Source organism: Harpegnathos saltator, unplaced genomic scaffold (assembly GCF_003227715.2).
Source record: "Harpegnathos saltator strain DR-91 unplaced genomic scaffold, Hsal_v8.6 scaffold77, whole genome shotgun sequence".
Taxonomy (NCBI): Eukaryota; Metazoa; Arthropoda; class Insecta; order Hymenoptera; family Formicidae; genus Harpegnathos; species Harpegnathos saltator.
The window spans coordinates 260,365-281,635 of NW_020230615.1; the positions used below are offsets into that span (position 1 = coordinate 260,365).

At 56.2% G+C, this 21,271-nt stretch overlaps 1 protein-coding gene across 1 annotated transcript in view; it reads left to right on the forward strand.

Annotated features, from left to right (window-relative positions):
* The window catches only part of LOC105186242 (mucin-19), a 53,364-nt gene extending 33,576 nt beyond the window's left edge, over positions 1 to 19,788 (forward strand). The window contains exons 3-4 of the mRNA XM_025306203.1: positions 15,323 to 15,475; positions 18,429 to 19,788. Coding sequence (XP_025161988.1) covers positions 15,323 to 15,475; positions 18,429 to 19,484 — 1,209 coding nt within the window. The 3' untranslated portion in view covers positions 19,485 to 19,788. The remainder of the gene's footprint in view (positions 1 to 15,322; positions 15,476 to 18,428) is intronic.
* The last annotated feature ends 1,483 nt before the right edge of the window (positions 19,789 to 21,271 follow it).

Below are 21,271 nucleotides of genomic sequence, written 5' to 3' on the forward strand. Positions count from 1 at the left end.
CGCCAGGCGGACAGAGAGGACGGACGACGCTGTTGGGGGTTGGGAGGGTGTCACGGGGCAGGGAGGTGAATCGGGTAGACAGACGGCGACAGAGAGGACCGGGGCGGCGACGGGGTGACGGGGTTGGGCGAGAGGGGGCTTATATCGTTCGCGTTGACTGCGGATCGTGCTCTCTACCCCCGTGGTCTCCGGCTTCCAATGTCGACGAGGGTGGAAACGCGAGCTCGTGTTCCACAGTGGAGGTCCTCTCCTCTTTTTAGCTCTTTTTTTCGTCGCTGACCATAGGAGGACACGCAAACACGCGCACGCACGTTTGACGCGTGAGAGCGAATGTGAGTGAGTGAGTGAGTGACTGAGTGACTGAGTGAGAGAGAGAGAGAGAGAGAGAGAGAGGGAGAGAGAGAGAGAGAGAGAGGGAGAGAGAGAGAGAGGAGAGAGAGAGGGAGGGGGAGAGTGGGAAGAACGAGCGAAGGACAGAAGCGCGGTCACTTCCGTAATATGTTCGTCGCCCCGGCGGGGCGTTTTCGCGTAAATCGGGCTTGAACAACGGAAACCGTACGCCCGTAGCTCGCAATCGACGGAGCTCGCTGGGAAAGCTGCAGCTGCCGGACTGACTTCGCTTTTAAGTGCCGTAAGAAGGGGTAAGATCGCACCGGCGGGACCGTCGTACGACTTGACTGTCACGGTGGAAGTAGGGCGGTTCCGAGATTAACCCTTGGTGCGCGAGATAGTTTCCAAGAGCGCGATGCGAATCTCGAATATCTCTCGTTTTATCTTGCCGACGGCTTCTCTCGTGTACGCCACGGTGTTTTTTTCGAACAATCGGAAAATATCGATGATTCGAGTTCGCGTGTCGCGATCGTCGATTTTTTGTTTTCAATCGACGAGAAAAAGTATATGTAGAGCTCTCATAAACGCCGAGCATATTTTGACGGACGGATACTCCGCGCAGTCGCGCGCGATCGACTTTAAATGTCTCTAAAAATAATGAGCGCAGGCAATGGAAATTTTATCATCTATCAACGCGGATTACCTACTGGGGAAGCTTCGCTTCCGATCTCGCGACATTCCGGGCGGGATCTTGCGTGCTCCACTCGAAGATTGCACGCAAGGAAGAGACGGCAACAGCCGTCTCTTCCTTCGCCGATAATGTCTCGCGAACGAATCGCATGCAACGCTTACGGCTTTCGATATGGCTAATCATATGGGATTCGAGGTATCCCGGAATATCGCTTGGGATATTTCTGTAGACGGTGACTCTCTCTGCTTTCCTCTCTCTCTCTCTCTCTCTCTCTCTCCTCTTCTCTCCCCCTCCCCCGTCGCTCTTTGTGGCGCATCGCGAGAGTCTACCGCCGCGTTTACCATAAACTCGCGATCCTAAATGCTTCGGCCCGAAAGAAATCGCGGATTCCGTATTCGAAAAGTTCCTGGTACCGTTCCAAGATTGCGAACTGCTCCGTGCCAGACTAAGGCGGTCTAAGAGTTCGCGACCCTTCCTTCCGCCGGCAGATGACCCCGTTGACTCCCGCAAATCATCCGGCGACGCTGCGCGCGCGCGGTTCCTTCGTCCGATTCAATTAGCGTTTCCGAATCCGGAACTTGGTCCTGCAGCGAGCGACCGCTCTCCTGGCGCCGAGCGCTTTCGTCTCCGTTGATAATTTCGACCGCTTGGCGGCGGTCTTACGTAACGTAATCATCGGTTTCCGTCAATTGTGATGTTCCGCCACAAAGCACGGGAAATTATAATTTATCAAATGTAACATAACACACGCGCGCGCGCGCGCGCGTGCACCGGTGACGTAATGCAATTGATGACTCGCTCTCGCACACGATCGCACATTTCGATCGTCAGCGCTTTCGAGAAGGCGCGAGCCGCCGACAGGCGCGTTTAAAAATGAGCAGGAGCCGAAGAAATTGGGCAAAAAAGAGAGGCGCGCGAAGCGAGTCCGCGCTTACGGATTATATTAAAGCGCGTTATCAATCGACCGCGAATATTATACCGTCAGCCCGGCGCATCGATTTCCGATATTTAGCCGCTAATTAGAGTCGGCAGGTCGTGTCAGGCCGGTGACATATTTCGATGAAATATGTCGGGAAAATAGAAATATAAATAGCAGTCGCCGATGACGCGCGATTTTATCAAGACGCATCATCCCCCGCCGCGCCGGCCGCGGGGCGGGACGCTCGAATATCGCGCCGATAATGGGAATCGCCCGAGCGGAGAGCGGAGCGTCGCGTCGCGTCGCGTCTCGGGGACTTCGGGGAGTGTCCCGTCAAACGCCGAGCGTAAATTACGCGGACATTAGCGCGCGCGTGTTGTGCCCCATTTTTGTCTCCTTATCTCTTACAAACACATGCGCGAATCTCTCTCCAGACGAGCGCGAGCGCGCATCGCGCGCTGTATCGTCGCGCCCGGCGCGCATCGATTCCCGATATCGAATGGCTAATTAGGCCGGCGCGGCGGACGGGCCGCGTCGCGTCGCGTCGCGTCGCGGCGGGATTAGCGGCGTTTCTCGCGGCGAGATATATGTCCAAGAAGTAGAAATACACGTAGAGTACACATCGGCGGGGCGAGCGAGCCGCGCTTCCACCTTTTACCGAGACACGCTCTTAATCGACCGCGAATACTATATCGCCGGCCACACCGGCATCGATTTCCGATATGGAGCCGCTAATTAGAGCCGGCGGGCCGCGACGGCCGGGACGGAGTGAGCGCGCGCACGCGGGGTTTATCGCAATTCCAGGCGTCGCCGATATTATATTAGCCGGTCCGCGGAGAACCGCCTCGGGGCGGCGGGAGACGCGGGAGGGGTATAACGCGCGCGCTCTCTCTCCCCTTCCCCTCTCTCCCTCCCCCCCTCTCTCTCTCTCTCTCTCTCGCATGATTTAGGTTTCACGCAGCGGGCCTCTCTTTAAGCGCGCGCTTTTTACGGCGAGCCTTACGGGCCGGTCGGGGCCCTCTCCACAGACTCGCCACGACTCTTTTCACGCGCTCTCGCTGCGCTCCCCCCTCTCTCTCTCTCTCTCTCTCTTTGCCCCGCTTCTCTAAATGTCTCTTGCTCGATCTCTCCTTCTCTTTCTCTCCCTCGTCCCGTATAATGCGCGGCGGCGGTAAGCCGGCTGGCAGCTGCCTGCCTTCCGTGCAACCAACAAGGCTGGCGGCAGCCCGGTCTGGCCCGTTCCTCCACGGCTCTCCATGCGTGGAATCTCCAGAGATTCTCTCCCTCCATCCCCCTGTTCCACCTCGTCGTCGTCGTCGTCGTCGTCGTCGTCGTCCTCTTTCTCCTTCTTCTCCTTTTCGTTCTCCTCTTCCTCCTCTACCGCACCATCACTACTTCGTCGTCGCTACTTCTGCTCAGAGTTGTGCGTCTCTCTCTTACCGTGGGTCCCTCTCTGCGCATCCTCTCTCTCTCTCTCTCTCTCTATCTATCTTTCGCTCGCTCGCTCGCTCGCGCACTCTCCTCTCCCTCGGCACACGGACACGGAGAGCCTCCGTGGGTGTGTAGGTGCGCGCGTGTGTAGTATCTCTCCTCGTGGCTTCCAGTCTGTCGCGGACTCCGTCCTTGTTCCTCGCTCCCTCGCGCCGAGAGCTTCCCACTCGTGTCCCCCGACTCACGTTCCCCATCTCTACGCTCCGGCTGTCCCGCTTGCTCCGTTCCGACACCGCAGGCGGCTTCGAGCGACGCCTGCGCGAGAACGAGGTGGAGCACGCTTGGCGAGCACGGGTGTAAGCGGGATGGAATGCGCGGCGAAGGGAGAAAGAGAGAAAGAGAGAAAAAGGAGAGAGAGGTCGACGAGGAGGCAGCGAGTCAGAGAATGCCGAAGTTTGGTCCGTGCCGCCGCCGCCGCCGCCGCCGCCACCGTCGCCGCCGTCGCCGCCCGTCGCCGACCGGGCGGACAAGTATTGTCCGGATCCCGTCTCGCTCCGGGCTTAGGGGTCCCGTTCGAAGGCGCACCGGTGGAGAGGCACGGGAGGCACCGAGTCAGATATGAATCTTTGTGCCGGCAGGGCGGCCCGCACACTCGACGGCTAACGGCGGGGTGGCATCCGTCCTCAGAAGAAAGAATGAAGACGGAGGGGAAGAGAGAGAGAGAGAGAGAGAGAGAAAGCGAGGGCGGAGAGGAGCAGAGAGAGAAGGACTACGGCGACGAGCTCGTGTAATAATTTATTCCGTTTAGGCTCGCTGTCAGGTCTCTTCGACGCTGAATCCGGGCCCTTCTCCTCCATCTCTGCCTCCTCCTCCTCCTCCTCCTCCTCCACCTCCTCCTCCTCCTCCTCCTCCTCCTTCTCCTCCTCCTCCTCCTCCTCCTCCTCCTCCTCCTCCTCCTCCGCTTCAACGTCTCTTTCTCTCTCGTCCATGCGATGCGTCTCCTCCTTCTTCTCGGCTTCTAGGGATCTGCACGCGCGCTTCGTGCGTGTATTATCGTCGCGGTTTCTCAAGGCCGGATAAGTCGCCCGTGTGTTCTTTACCGCGTCCGGTACCGAGAGCATACGCAGAGTCGACAATCGACTAAAAGTCTCTCGTACTCGCTGCATTGAGTTTGAGTGTCTCTCTCTCTCTCTCTCTCTCTCTCTCTCTCTCCCCCCTCCCCTCCCTCCCTCCCCGCGCTTGTATCCCGCGGCGTCGGTCGATGCGCGACGAGAACCGGGGATCCGTGACAGACTGGAAGCCGCGAGGAGATAGATGGAGGATCGTGATCTCTCCACGTGTTGAAGCGAGGGAGAAAGGAGATACGAAGGGAGCGCGCTTCATTTCACTTTGCGTCAGCATGACGGTACGTCGGGAGAGGAGAGAGAGAGAGTGTGTGTGTGTGTGTGTGTGTGTGTGTATGGGTGTGTGCACGAGCGACCGATAACGCGCGTCTCCTCCGCGTCATCGCAATCGCATGACGGTTTAGCGTGACCCCGCTCGACGATTTAGCGGCAATTTATTAGGGAAGATTGCATCGTAAATAGAGAATTAACCCGCGATCGCGCTCTAATCTTATTTATTATTTTAATCGTTAATCGTCAGCGCGCGCGTATTTATCGCACGATATTGTAATTGTTATATCGCCCGAACGCCCGTTATTATCGCGTTCGCGTCGAGCGGGCACTCGCCCAGTGAGCATACGGTATTGGACGCGCGGTCGCTACGCTTATTAGTCGCGCGGGAAATTAAGACCGCGCGCGGTTTTATATTTCTTCCTTCCCCCTTTTTTCTCTTCTCTTCTCTTTCTTCCTCGCGAGCGTTGCGAGGGACGCGAGGGTGCGAGCGAGCGAGCGCGACACGACGACGAGAGCGATGGGTTAAACGCTGATATTTGGCATCGTCATTGTGACGGCACGAAACGTCACGATGAAACATAATAACGTTATAATAAAATACGGCCGCTCGCTCACGGCCGACGCCACGTACGCACAGGGCGGACTTTAACGTCGCGCGGTCGTCTGACATTCTGTGACACCGCGTTACGCGAGCGTGATACTGCCCCATCGGTTATAATTATTCGACCGCCAATTAAACGCGTTGGAGAGCGTCCTGCTGCTCTGGCTCGTTCATTTCAGCCGCGCCGCGCCGCGCGACTTGGCGACTGAGGCGCGCGCGCCGTTCATCAAAATATCGCAGCATCGCCGATGCCTTTTAACCTTTTAACGCCTACTGTACACTAACTGTAGTTACCAGACACGCATTTAAGACACGCATTTAAGAATCCATAACTTAAAAGTCAAAAAAGGAGATATTTTCGTTTTCCTGGCACCACTGTAAAGGTGAATTCTTCTTCTAAACAATGCCATATAGATTGTATGTAGATTCGGTTTGGCCTGTTTTTAGCTCACTTTGAATGATAACATGTTTTGTCAAATTCCAAGTAGGCATAGTTAGCATTGTTACTGACAGACTGTTGTTCTACAGGTGCAGCTATAAATGAATAGATTGGTATTTGTTATAATTTTATACATTTGGAAGCTTTCTCAGATGCAAGATGTAAAATTAAAAAAATACAGAAATTCAGAATGGCGAATCCAATATGGCGGACACGAGAATCAAGAAACCAATCTTTTTTTCGTGACCTACAGTTTTTTATACGGCGAAAAACGAAGGGACGATTGACCATCTGAATGATGATCTATAAGATATTATTAAAACTAATAAAAAAAATTTAACCGAGCAGGGTGTATTTTTCGCTTCTGGGAGTAGTTTCTGCTTGGAAAGATAGTTTTTCATAGATATAAAATTCTGATATCTTTTTTGGTTGTCACTACTTATAGTCTCAGTTCAAAAATACACAAATTTTATTCTTAAAACACTTATAAAAAAATCGGGCGTTAAAGGGTTAAGGTCCCTCCTTCCCCGCGTCGCCGAGATTTCCACGTAACGTGCACTTGCACGGTATTTATACACGGTACTAGGGAAATTGCGGAATCTTGCAGCGATACGCAGAAACACGAGACGATTGACGTTTAATCGACGCGTCAGTTAGCGCATCGGCGCGGAGTTTCTCAGTTTCTCGCCCGCAAAAGAACGTTTCGATCGAAATAACTGGCCCTTTCCCCGCAGAGGAGACTTATCTCCATTTCGAGACGGACAAACGGCGACGGTTAGCGGAAAGTTGCCCTGTCAGAAAAGAAGAAGAGGGAAACAAGCCGGCGATCCTCTTACGTAAGCGTCCCTGCACCTTCCGTCGATTAATTACGAATCCTCCTGCGCGCTAAACGATTCCAAAGTCGTTTCTCAACACGTCGGCGGAAGATCGCACACCGATAGGGCGGCGATCCGCGCCGTAGATCGTCCTCTCGGTGGATCGATACCTGGATTCGCGGGATCCCGAAAATGAATATTGATGAGGATAGGGAGCCGTCCGAGCGTAGAATTACGAAGGCGATGATTATCGGCGGCGAGTAGGTATCGCGGCTCGCGCGCGATCTCATCGAAAAGCGTCCGTCTTCGGCGCCCGTGCGCGGCGGGAACAGCCGGTGGGAGGGGGGGGGGGAGCGAGTGCTGCTGGATGAGAAGGAGAGAGACAGAGAGAGAGAGAGAGAGAGAGAGAGCGCGTGAGAGTGGTTCCGAAGGAGCGGGGGTGGAGGGTAGCGGTCGGACGTTCCGGTTATCCAGGATCGTCCGTTCGCGAGCGTGCCGGACGCGGCTTTTCGGATGATTGGCTGCGCGACCGGCGCGATCGGTTTCCGGTCACGGGCCGTCCCGGATTCCAGGTCGGTGCGCTGGTGTGAGTCCGTTACCGCCTGCCTCTCTTATCGATTCGCGCTTCGTCGTCGTTAGCGATGCGACGAGAAGCCACTCGTACGAACGAAAGGACGGATAGACGGCTGAACGGACGGACGGACGGACGGCTGGCGCGGCGACGAGTGGCTTTACGAGTGGACAGTTAGGGTCGACTGAGAGAGCGACGAAAGTTTCCCTTGCGTTTCCGTAGAGAGGAAGAGACTGTGTGTGTGTGTGTGTGTGTGTGAGAGAGAGAGAGAGAAAGAGAGAGAGAGAGAGAGAGGAGAGGAGAGGTCAAGGCGGGGAGGTGCGGGGCTTTCGGACCCGCAGGGTATTCTGAGAAGGTGTCGGGACGCTTTATGACAGCTACGATCGCGATAAAACGGTCCCCGTTATCCAAAGACGCAGGAAATGGGCTTTTCGAGAGCCGTGCTCGATATTATCCCTTTTATCTTCGATTACGTCTGTATCGTCGGCCTAGGAGATTGGGAAAGAGAGAGAAGGAGAAAGACAATCCGCCGCTATCGTCGTCGAGTCGTACGCGCATTTTCCGAGATATCGCATTGCGGTTATTAGCGATTCGTACGTGTTGAAAGGAGCGGGCTCTCTTTTCTCGAGAGAATTTTCGAGAGAATGGTCGCGCGTCTCGTCTAAAGATCGCGGGAATTCCCGACAGCTCATCTCGTCGTGAGATTCTCCGGACGGTGTGACGACGTGTGGGTTTCCGTTATACGCTACGTTTGAGCTAACGAATGTGACGGGAATTTCGAAATTTCTCCCTGAGATCGAGATGTTTATCCGCGCGTTTAGAGATGCCGGGTAATCGACAGCCGAAGTTTGGCAACCCGATACGCGGAAGATAAGTGGCGTGCACTAAAGCGATACAGTTAGAGTAGATGACGCGCGAAAGAAAGTTCCGCTCGCATTTTTCCGTATCGATCCGCGTTTTGTGGGTGTAACGCGAGCAAGCCGACCGAGCTAATGGGACGCTTTATGGTGGGTCTGACCTCGATAACGCGCGCGCGATTCGCAACGAGAGGGAGAGAGCGGGTGAGAGAAAGAGAGAGAGAGAGAGAGAGAGAGAAGAGAAGAGAAGAGAAGAGAAGAGAGCGGACGACAACGGAAAAAATCCACCAGTCAGCCGCGGCGGCAGCGGCGGCGGTTTTGGATTAAAAGCGCGCGAATAAAACGGCCGCGGGAAAAATCGCCGTCGGTAAACAAAAAAACCACGATTAGCGTAGTGCGGTTTCGCGCGCGGGGGGAAGCCCCGAACGACGGGCGGGTTGACGGCGCGTGGACGAGGACAACGAGGAGGAGGGGGAGGAAGCGGGGAATTGCATCGTCAACGTATGTATGTAACAGCATCAATCGCGCGCCGCTTTGCTCCGGAAGCGGGAGCGCGAGCGCCGCCGAGCACGAGCTCGAGCGATACCCTTGTTGTAAATTCTCCGTGGGCGTGCGGCGCGCGGTGGCTCGGGTTACCAAAGAAGCATGCTCGCTGGAAAAGTTCGAAATTGCTTCGGACCGATTTCGAGGATGGATTCGATATTGCGTCTGCATCGGTTCAAACCGATATCTCTCTTCGCGCTCCGATATCGAAATCCAGGCCTCTCTCTCTCTCTCTCTCTCTCTCTCTCTCTCTCTCCCTCTCTCTCTCTCTCTCTCTCTCTCTCCCTCTCCTCTCTTCCCTCTCTCTCTCTCTCTCTCTCTCTCTCTCTCTCCGTCTCTCTCTTTCTCTCTCTCAATCTATTTCTCTTTCGATTATAAGGGTGCCGCTCCGATGAAACATCCTGATAAGGCATAACGTGCGGTGAGACCTCCCGTTCGAGGTATCCTCGGCGATTCGTTGCGGCGTTGCTGCCGCGAAGGACGAACTCAATTTCGTCGCCGGCGAAAAATTTGCATGCTCTCGAGTTCGAGGAACGGATCTCTCTCTCTCTCTCTCTCTCTCTCTCTCTCCTCCCTCTCTCTCTCTCCTCTCTCTCTCTCCCTCCCTCTCTCTCTCTCTCTCTCTCTCTCTCTCTCTCTCTCTCTCTCTCTGCCACTCCGGCGGCTGACGCGCGATGATTCCGCGCTCGTTAACTCGCCGCCGCGCGTCTGTCATCGGGCGGATTTTCCGTTGCGCTCATAAAGCGACATAATTTCGCGCGATTCAGCCGCAATTTCTCGTTTCTCCTGCTCTCTGCGCCTCTCGATAATTCCGTGAGTCGTCGCCGGTGGAACGCTGCAGGAAATCCGACGGGGTCTCTCTTTTTATCCTGCCTTTCCGAGCGAGGAGGCGACTCGGCTGAGCCATCCCGACACGTCTCTTTGTCCCGTCACCCGATCCCGAATACTTTTTCTCCCTGGATACCGGGGTATGACCTCGGAGTTCGGGCCAACGCTTTTCCCTCGCGGGCCTCCATCCCTCGCGCCGCACGGGATCGTCCCTCGTTCGTTCGCTCGCTCGCTCTCCGTCTCTCTCTCTCTCTCTCTCTCTCTCTCTCTCTCTCTCATCTTCTCCCTCGCACGCCGCCTCTCGTCCTGCCGTTTCTCCTCTTTCTCTCTCTCTCTCTCTCTCTCTCTCTCCTCCCTTCTCTCTCTCTCGTCTCATATCTCTATATCTCTTCGGGTTCCCATCTCCGGCGCTGGCATCCCGCGGCACTCAACAGGGGCCGGTCGTTTATCTAAATGGCTACTGGGTGGCCCGGCTGGCCGTGTCCCGTCCCAACAAACCAAAACTAACCCAATCACACGCCTCCCGGGCTCCTCGGCGCGTCCGAAGAAAGGATCCCGGGAGAAGAAGAGCGAAGGCGAGCGGGCTGATATCCTAAGCTCGCGGAGACGATTGCCGTGTCGGCGAGCTGCATCAGGACTTCTCAGTACTCCGTTAGGCCTGCTCGCTCGCTCGGGTCGTCGTATCGCCATTCTCGTTATCATCGTCGTTACCGCGTGTAATGGAGGTAATCCGACCTCGTTGAGAGAATATTTAACGCTCGCCTCTCTTCTACTCCCTTGCTCCCCCGCGCCCTCCCTTCCTTCCCGCCGTCCACCCCCGCGCTCATGCTCTCGCTGCGGCCACGGCCGTTCACGATGCCGTGCTACTTTCCCGCTGCTTCCTAGTATCGTTGTGTTATGCAACGTTACGACGCCACTTCGGTACTGTTTCAATAGTCGGACTCCAGTGGTCGTCCTCGGCTCATTGATACGCACTTCGCGAGCGAGACCGAACTCTCGGGTCGTGTTTTACTGCCGCCGGCGAACGACGACGGCGCTGCGCGCCGACTCCCGCGATCGCATCGCGATACCGCCCTGATACCATCGTTTAAGTAGTCGTGCGCAGTAGTTACGCCTGCTAGGAGTTGCCTCGTTGAGGAGCAACCGCTCACGAGTTGCCGTCGATGATGGTAGTCGCCGCGGTGAGAGAGAGAGAGAGAGAGAGAGAGAGAGAGAGAGAGAGAGATCGTCGCTCGCGAAACGACGTCTGCCGATCGCTTTATCGTCGCCGCGCGATCGCACGACGATAATCACAGGTCGCTGCGGAAAATAATTTCGGGGTTACGCGCGAGAGATCGATGGCTCGTCGTCTCGCGCCGCTCGAGGACGAGTTACAGTTCGTCGAAGTGTGGCGCGCGTGGCTTGCGCGAGGAATGCGTCGGCCTCGCGCGCCTCAACCTTTCCCACCTCTCTCCCTTTCTTTCTCTCTCTCTCTCTCTCTCTCTCTCTCTCTCTCTCTCTCTCTCTCACGCGTGCCAACGCGTCGATGGTGAAAACCGAGCGAGCGCGCACGCTAATCGCGAGACTTTCAGATAGCTCGCCGATATCTCGCGAGAGCGGAAACATTCGAAAGTTCCTCGTCGCCAACGTGGGATACCGTTTTCCGAGCGCTCTTCCTCGACTCGGATCCACATCGCGCGGGGGAACTCCGTTCCGCGCGGACCACCCGGTACATGACCGCTCTCTCTTTCTCCCTCTTTCCCTTTCGATTCGCGCGCGCCGTCCACCCCCGCGTCCCGACGCCGAATGGCGCGGCGCGGCTCCCTCGTGAATTTTTTTAATCCGCTTCGCCGGTCGCGCCGTGTCGCGCTGTTTTCTCCCCTCGGCATCGCGTTGCTGCGGCGGCGGCGGCGGCGGCAACGGCGGCGTTCGTTTAAAATGCAAACTCGCCCGCGGTCCGCGGGGGCTTTAAAACAGCCGCTGCGTCCGGATTTCGTTGCGTCGCGCCGCCACGCCGCGCCACGCCACAAACTTGGCCCCGCCAAGTCTCCTCGCGCGCGCCTCGCACGGATTTATGGCGACGCTGACGCGTTTCTATTCTGGACCGTCCGCTCTCGCGGACGGCGAGAGCGCGTCCCGTCGTCTCGTTCCTCGCCTCCTCCCGCCGCCCTCCCGTGCGCATCCGTTCTTCGCACCTCCTCTTCTCCGGGATCCCTCTTTACCCTCGATCGCACGCGCCGTTGGGACGACGGGGCTGATCGAAGAAATCGTCCCGCGATAACGTCGCCACGGTTCGTCGGTTTCTTAATCGCGAGCGTCTCCCGTGGGCTCACGTTACCGCGGGAGCATTTACTCCGCCGTCCCGTGCAATAACCCGTGTTCCGATTCGAATTTCTCATTTTGCTCGGTTCTTTTGCTCGCTTTTTCATACGATCTATTGGTTCGCTGGCGGGGGAGGGGGGGAAGGGAGAGAGCGTGCGTGCGGATGTGCACGCACGTAATTCTCGTCTCGGCGTCCGACGGGCGGTTTAGCGCAGAGCCGACCGGCGGGAATACTCTTTCTGGAAATGTTTTGCGACTGATGTTCGATATTTGCCGCCGATTTCGCGAATTCGCCGCGGAAACTCGCCGCCGTTCCGGTCGCCTCGTCTCTGTGCGCGAATGTGGAATAAATCAGAAGGTATCTGGTTTTCCTTTGGAAATTCTCTCTCGTCAGATCAAGGAGATTGTACTGTTTCCTCTCGTTCCGTTCTCTTCTCCTCTCCCTCTCTCTCTCTCTCTGTTCCGCTCTCTCTCTCTCTCTCTCTCTCTCTCTCTCTTGCCGAGGCGCGGTCTCGAACAATTCCAGACGGCGGATCAGCGCGTGCGCGCGCGCCGAGAACGTCCTTTTCCCACTCAACCGTTATCCGCACCGCCTCTGGGTAATTGCGCTTTTCCTCGCGAGCGCTTTATCGCAGCCGGCCGATTATCGCCTCGCACTATCCCGCATCTGGCCGTCCTATCGTATCGTATCGGGAGAAAAAAAGATTCGAGATCGAACGAGAGAGACTCGCGCGTGTCTGACGATGATCGAGCGCTCTCGAGAGGCTCGCGAACGCCGCGGGGCGGCCTCTCCTCGGCCTTCTTCTCGCTTTCGTCTCGAAAGGGTCGCTCGCGGAAGCGAGAGAGGAGAGAGCGTGGCGGCAGGGGGGGGGAGGAGCTCTCTTAGCTCTCCCGTTCCATTCGACGGGACCGATGAATCCGGTCGCGCACTCCCCTTTGATCGAGAGGATGTTGATTCAGTGGGCACTGATGCATCGGATGATCGTCGTCTAATCATTGACGCAGATATGCCGTGAGTAAAGGTAGGGCGCGCTCGATGCTTAATTAGCTTGTCCGTATAACGCGCCACCGAGGGCGGCTCGGTTAAAGGGCTAAATTTATCCCCGATGGTCCTTTGAGCCCCTCTGGTTAGGCGCCTATTGCGCTTATGTGCGCGCACGCCACGCACTTCCGCGTTTCAGCCCGCTGATGCATCGCGCTCGACGCGCCGCTCGCTCGTGTCTGGAAGTTCCGCTCTTGCCGCGGAACGGATTATTAACTCGCGCGAATAAATGTGCAAATACATATATACATATATATATGTGTGTGTGTGTGTGTGTATATAGTCGCGCGTAATTGCGAAAAAAGGGAAGAAATTATCATCGAATTTGTACGTATGCGCGCTCGAGGCCGCGCAACGCGCTAACGCGATCCAATAAAAAGGCGGTGTGTGTATATCTCCGAGCTCCCGACGTGGCGCCGAATTGAATTTAGTTTAGAACTCTGTCTCTCTCTCTCTTTCTCTCACGCGCGCTGCTTTTTCGCCGAATTACGCCTGTCGGTAAATTACGCTTCCGAAATTAACTCTCCGGTATCGCTCTTTTCGTTTTAAAGCGGATATTTCGGAAACCGCGACGAAGGGAGGAAGAGCGAGAGCGAGAGAGCGAGCGAGAGAGAGAGAGAGAGAGAGAGAGAGAGAGAGAGAGAGCGGGCGAGTCGGTGGGGCTGCTGTCGCGTTCGCGAAGTCCTTTCGGCGCGACAAAGCCGATAATCCCCGGGCCGGCGATCCGCGACGACGGCAGTTACAGACGTATCCTCAATAACGGCGGGCGGGCGAACAAGAGGGGGGTGTCGGGTCGTTTCTCGCACAAAAGAGTCGCTCGAGTTAGACAGACGGCGAGCTCGCGCATTTGCGGCACTTTGTGCGTCTATCCGATCCGCCGTGACGCCATCGCGTGACGACGACGACGACGACGACGACGACGACGACGACGACGACGACCGGCAGAAGGTATGCCGCGCGTTTAGGCATGTTCGCCGATGAAACGGCTTCCCGGCTCTATCCACCCCTAACTGCGAATTTTCGAGTAAACACGCACACGTGCGTGCGTAACGTGTAATCAAGCCCCGGCCGGCCTGTCCGATCGATCTATTCTCATTCCGCGCGTCGCCCTGGCCCGATCCTCGGTCGGGGCTCACCGGGACTCAGAGGGTGATTAATGAATTTTCCTTTCCTCGACCATCACTCGTAATTTAGCGCGGCCGACGGTAGCTCAAAGTCGGCCGGCAAGGCCAGTCCGGCAAGGCACGTCTTCGCGTTCAGGTGCGAACGCGCCGTAGCGGGATTTTTCCTCGGAAGGGCCGCCGGAAGGACTGCCGCGCGTACTACCATATATGGTCAGTTTGGTGTCGCTATTGTTATCCCGTTTGACCACAGCCACTTAGCCCGAGCACTAAACTCCACGAGCTCAACTTTACCCTTCAACAGGTGTTTAGGGAAATACAATAACGTCGCGCATGCGCGCCGAACTTCTTGAGGTCGCAAAGTTCGCCGGAACAATCTGACCGCGACCATGCCCGCGGGCGATGCCGGTACTTAGGACGAGATTAATTAAGATTACGCGGGACGCCGCGGTTCTCAACCGTACGGGGCACGTCCTTGACGAGGGCGAGTAAATCTTGCGCGCGCGGTTGATGAGGAGCTTCGTTAATGCGGACGGAAAACGGCGGGTCCGCGTTTACTCCCGCTCGGGCGCCGGACACCGTAGTGAGAAATTTCCCGGTCCCTTCGGTATTGTTCCGGCGAAACAAGCGCATTTCCAGTATGTTTTATTTATCACACAGGCAGATATTTATACGTAGTACGTATCTAATAAATCGATAAAATATTCGAGTCTGCAATATATTCTTGCCGATGTTGCAATTATCACAGGTGAGGAGACAAAAACCTTACAAGAAAGTGTTATTTTTATAAATCGATTGGTTAAATAATTGTAAAGTATCGAAATGTATTTTCGCGAAATATTGATTGGCGGACGGTGGGATTAAGTGGAGCAGATCACATTGGCGTTTAATATGTATAATCTTGTTTCTTGCAGTTGATTACGCGTTAAATATGATATCGCGGCTGAAGCTGCGCCAAGTAATATAATTAGGCTTTAACAAAATTACGATACCTACCTTACCGATAATAGGTACCGCTGTTTTTTTTTTGCGGGTATCCAGCGTGCCAGTAATCGATAAAGCAGCCTGTCCGATTTGGATTTGGTCGGTAAGGTATAGTAGGAAACTGCATACCTTTCCCGACTGCAAGAACCGAACTGGAGGACTAGAAGCCGCTTCCTCGGGCAGTAGGTGGCGTTTGAACATAGTAAGAGCTCATCAATTCGTCAAAGAGCTTCTGTCGGGGAAACGAAACAAACATCCGCGAAAATCGATATTGAATTACAAATTTGGAATCCCCCGGTCTGAAGACTTGCATCGTTCTTTCATGCGTCCCGTTTGTTATTAGGACAATGATTAGGATAATTCTTGTAACATACGCGAGTATAGGTATTGTTCATAAGGATATTGCGACAAACACGCTTCTAATCATTTCCCCCGTTTCGTTCTGTCCACAGGCGTTGAACGGTGCCGAGGGTACGGTGCCGCCAGGAAGAGTCTACAAAAAAGTCGCGATCGTGGAGAACTTCTTCGACATCATCCATGCCGTTCACGTCGATCTCGAGGGTCGTCCTGGGAAGCACGCCGGTCAGAAGCGCACCTACAGAACGGTAAAATAGCCATTGATTTCGGCGGATTCATGTTTAGCTCGCGACCTCGCCGGATCCCGCGAGGAAAGCAAACAACGACGCTCGCGCCTACGTCAGTAGGTTTGGAAGTGGAAGTCCGCGACCTCATCGAGCGAAGCTTAAGACGCGAGCGTACGACGTCGCGCGCGACGTGTCGATCTCGCTTGTGCTCGGCGCGCAGACGATGCACCCAGCATCCGGTTGGCTTCAACGTGTGTAAGTCACGCCGGCAGAGCTTCACCGCGAAGTAACCGTCGATCCGCGAACGATCGAATTTCGAATTCGGCCGCTATCGGCGGAGCGCGGTGAATTCTTGCATGGTTGCTCGCGACACGCGATATTTACCGTTCCCGAGGGAAGGCATCGAGGCGTTCAAGCGTCGAACACTCGATACCACACGTCATCTCACATGTTCCGGCGTGCATTCGCGTAAACCTCTCTCCGGGGTATCATATCTGTTCTCTTGCTCTCTCTCTCTCTCTCTCTCTCCCCCCCCCCTTCCTTTCTCTATCTCGCGCTCTCAGTACGTGTTCTCTTTCTATCTTCTATCCTCGGCCCTTGCGACCACCCTCCCACGCTTCGGCCGCTCATTCTCCTCTCTCTCTCTCTCTCTCTCTCTCTCTCTCTCTCTCTCTCTCTCTCTCTCTCTCTCTCTCTTTCTCTCCGTCTCTCTCGTGCGTCTCTCTCGCTCGTTCTCGCTGTCGCTTTCTCTCTCTCTCTCTCTCTCTCTCTCTCTCTCTCCCTCTTTCTCGCACGCCGCGATCTGCTTGTGATTCAAAACCTCAGGACACTTGTTGCATTGCCTGCTTACTCACACACTCGAGCGTTGGCGCGACGGTGGAACTGTTTTACGTTCAAGTCGGCGTTAGGCGGCGGGATTCATCGGCTCCAGAAGAGCCCGTGTTATGTCACCGGCGCGCGCGTTGCGCAATTCGATCCGCTTCTGCCGCCGCATCCAGTCGCGGAGAACGGTGGATTTCGGATTGCCGCTGTTACACCGTAAGGGTTTATACGAGTCGGCCGAAGCGCGTGCGCGGCCAACCGACCGTCACCTTTGACAATTCGGGTTTTTTCGCACGTATGACGACGCGCGCGCGCGCGCGCGCGCTGCACGACGGCGCGTGTGTTGAAAATCGCCGTCTCTACCGTGCGGGGATAACACGCTTAAGGCGCGTAATTTCGTCGAGACTCGCGTGCGGCCGCGATTCTTCTCGCGATGATCATTCACGATCTCACTGCGCACTCATAAATTCGTCGAATTCGCGGAATTGCATTTTTAATAAGGAAGAACGACGGGCAAGAGGCGAGAGAGGAGACGTTGAAGAATCTTCTCTCGCGGAGAGAAGGTCCTTCATCGTTTATCGCGATTTTGACGTTCATCCAACGAGCAGTCAGCGCGCGCGCGCTGTGCGGACGATTCTATCACGGCGTCCATCGGCGGTGGGAAAAAAACATTTTCACCGTCGCCGTCGCCCCTCGGGACGCAATCTACCTCTCGGAATTCCGAGCGGAAACGTCCGCGCGGCGCGTGGCGTGTCGATCCAAAGTACATTATCTCGCTCGCCTACCTGTCGCGCGCCGTTCTTTTCCGTTTCGTTCCGTTCGTCCCACGAGCTCGCCACGAGGTCTCGGCGAAATCTTATCGAATTACTACCCCCACGTGAGAGCGCGTGCCGTGCAGTCATACGCGCGCGCGCGCGCGCGCCACGTACACGTACGAGCCGCGCGCCCGCTCTCCCGCGGAACGAGCCTGCCATCCTTGATTAAGTTATGCCGCCCCTCCACCTTCCCGGAGAGAAACGTTTCCTATTAAGAGGCGGGGAACATCCCTCCGGCTGAACACCTCCTCGCAGAAGACATCAAAGTTCCGTTATACCGCTCATGAATTTTCCCCAGTGGGCGTCGCGCGCGCGTAAAACGGCGCCACGTGACGAGCGATACGTTCGCCGACGACGAGCGAGCAACGGGAACAACGGTCGTTTGCGCGCATTAATGCGCGTCGATCGACAATAGCGCGGTCGCGTTACACACACACACACACACACACACATATATATATATATATACACACATGCGCGCGCGTATACATATATAGTATACACATGTAGTATATAACGTGTATACGTGTGTGTATGTATATATATATATATATATACACAGCGCGCGAACGTGCGCCCGCCTGGGTGCGGCGCCTCCGCCAGATGGAATTAGTTAATTGCCCGCTGACCGGGTCGGTGCTTGAACGTAACGATGTCGCGGCGATGGCGCGACGCGACGCGACCGGCTCGCGAAGTGAGACACGGCGAAACGCGCGCGTCGGATCAATGCGCGCGGCAGCGCGGCCGCCACCGACGTTTCCGTCGCGAGCCCCCGCTGCTGATTAACGGCTTATCAGGGCCGCGAGATTAACGCGCGATGCGCGCCCCCCCCCCCCCCCGCGCGTCCCGAAGTTTTGCGCCCGGTGCGAAGGGTAGCTCGTTTGCGACGTGAGGGAGGACTACCGCCGAAATACCGCGGGAGTCGACGCGTCTCTCGCTCGTTCATTCGACATATTTATCTATGAGAATAAATTCTCTTGATGGATCGTAAATCTATATTTCCCTTCGACTAGCGATTCTAAATTGGAAAGTGAACCCCGTGAATATTGCGTTGAATATCGTAGAAAATCGGGTCAGGCGGGAATCGGTCATTCATCTTCGCGAGAGATTTAGCGGGAGATGTTTTCTTGGTTTTTGTCTGTTAAAAGTCTGTAAGAAAAAAAATATTTAATAGACCAAAGGTCTTTCTTTGGGTTAACGATCAGACGAACGCTTGAAACTCGCGTCAAACTGCAGAGAGCCCGGGTCGTTCTTCAGCGATCTCTCGACGCTTTGACTCGAGGAGCAAGATTCGAGGAATGTCACGAGCAATGCGTTTTTCCGCTTCTCTGTTTCAGATCACAGAGACGTACGCATTCCTACCGCGAGAAGCAGTGACGCGGTTTCTGCTGGGTTGCACGGAGTGCCAGCGACGCCCGCGGACGCCGAGTCCGACGAATCTCTCCAGCCAGCCGCAGTCCACGGCGTCGACGACGACGACAACGTTGACGTCGTCGACGGTGACTTCGTTGAGTCCCAACCCGACGGCTGGTGGCAACACGACTGTCCTGCCGGCGTCGTCGGCCACGTCGGTGCAGAGCAGTTCAAAATTGCGCGACAATAGCCACCACGCCGCGTCGTCGTCGGACGGCAAGAACCTGCACAGCTACAGGCATCAGAAACAACACAAGAACAGCATCGCGATAGAGAAGCTCGACAAGGACAAGGAAGAGAAGTACAACCCGCTGAGCATTAGCAACTTGCTGAAGAAAGAGCCGGTGAACGGTGGCTTTCTGCCGACAGCGGACGCCCTACCGGACTCGAGGAGAACGCCCGAGTCGGACCGGGCGAGCTCGAAGAGCTCGGCTTCGTCCAAGAGGAAGCGAATGTTGCCGGAGGGACGCACGCCCTCGCCGCAGCCGAGCCAGCCGTTGCCGAGGCCCTGGAGTCCCGGCCTGGACACCAAGAATACACCCATTGATTACAGCCGGCCCATCACCACTTCATACCTGAAGCACCAGCAGAGGTTGCTCCAGGCGGAGAAGAACAAGGCCGCAGCGACGGCGACGGCGGCGGCGGCGGCGGCGGCGGCGATGACGAACGCGCTGCTGAACCCCGTCGAGAACGACCCAAGGTTCGCCGCCATCGCGACGCCGCTCGTCGACGAGATGGAGAACGTCGAGCAGGAGAGGTTCTCGCCGGCCACCGGCCTCATCGACACCAACCTCAATCTACTCGCGACCATCCAACACCTGCACTGCCAAGTGATGCTCGCGCTCACCGAGCGCCTGCGACCGTCGATCGCGGTGCCGAGCCCGCTGGTGCTGCCGCCGACGCCGGCGAGCGTCCTCACGGGCGCTGCGATGATGATCGGCACGGAAGTGTCGGTGCAGACGGGCGAGAACCACTCGTGAGGCGATTGGCGCGAGCAAGACAGCGAGTCGTGACTCGGTGTGCTTCAGTGACTCTCTGTCGAGAGAGAGAGAGAGAGAGAGAGAGAGAGAGAGAGAGAGAGAGAGAGAGAGAGAGGGGATTAGAGAGGCAAGGAAGGAGAGAAAGAGAAGGAGAGATCTGCGAGATATACGGCGGCAATCGCCGAGACTACGATTGTGATCAAGGTGATGAATCGCATTTCACATCGCGACCGGTCAACCACTTCGCGTCGATAGTACCGTCGATAGTAACGATAATAACAATGCTATAATAATAATAATAAAGTAATAATAATACAGGGCTGTCTGAGTAGCGCATGGCCCACCCGATCGAAACTCATTCCTGACGGGTCTGACCGACGCGACGCGGAGATCGGCAAAGCGCGCGGCGGAAAGATCACGCATGCGCTGCGCGAGTAGATCGAAAGTCCGGCGCTCTCGCCGGGCTAAGGAGCGCGAAAATGAAAAGACGGAAGAGGTAGAGAGGTCTCCCTTCGCCCATCCCCTCGTTCGCTTGCGATTCGACGTGCGGTCGCCGCCGCGGGCGCGCGAGTCGGGGCTGATCGCGGCGCGCGCTTGTTAGAGTTCCACGGTTAATTCGCTCTTAAATATCTGCCCGACTGACGGCGGGCACGCGGCTCACGGCCCGCGGGCTCATCTTGCCGAGGCGAGAGAGACGGACAGAGAGACGCAATTACATATCGAACCGGACGGGATCGATTATTGTCGTCGTGCTCGTGTCACACATTTCATTCGAGCGGCTCGCTTGCCGCTTGCTTGCGTCCGACGTCGGCCGCCGGCGCCCGATATAGACGGGCCAAGCGGGCGGAATAATTCCCGAGTCTGTCGAAATACGGGTCGATGTGTCAGGGATTCGCGCGGCGCTTCCTGTGTCCGATATTTAGGGATCCGTTGCGAGCGGATCACGCGCGATCCGACCGGCGAACTCGGTCGATCGATTCACTTCTCTGTCTGTATGTGTGTGTGTGTGTGTGTGTATGTGTGAGAGAGAAAGCGAGCATGTATGTGTGCGTGTGCAGTGTGTGCGCACCGGGGGGAGGGTGAAGGGGAGGGAGGGAGGGAGGGCCAAAGCGACAGCCCGCGCGGCGACACCGCGAAGGTCTTGAATATTCAATGAGCCGGTTAGAAAGGGACGCCATGAACGAGATAGAATGAGATGGTAGAGGAAGAGAATGGATGGATGGGGAAGGGAGGGACAAAGTGGACGAGAGAAAGAGAGGACCGCGAGAGGCGTTCTCTCGTTTCCGAGTGTCGTCCGGCAGACTCGAGGACGGATCCGGCGACGACGTCCGTCGCGACGGGAGTTGTCTTTCGTGCTTTGAGGTGTATTCAGAGACGCGCGGTGATTCGTTCCGTTAATTATGCGTCCCGCGGTAGGATGGGGGAAGGGGGGGGCTTGCTCGCACAGGTGGGTCTCAAGTCGAGCGCTTTCGTTCTCGGCGGAAGCGTCCAGCCGCTGATCGGCTTTGGGCGGCGAGGAGGAAATTCCGCAGGCGCGGATCAGCGAATGCGTACATTCGATCGCTCGTTCGAGTTCGAACAGATACGGTTTCGGGCGGAAGGAAGGGGGAGGAGGATGACCGCGTTTGCGGGCATTCGGGATGCATCGTGTGGATGCGAATGGAAAATGAAAATTCTACGCGGGTAAGCGCGCGTTCTTTCGTGTTTTTCGTTGGCGCGCAATCTCGGATCAACGCGCGAGATTATTGGCTAACGTCTCATCGACGGGAAAAGGGACGGTGAATTCA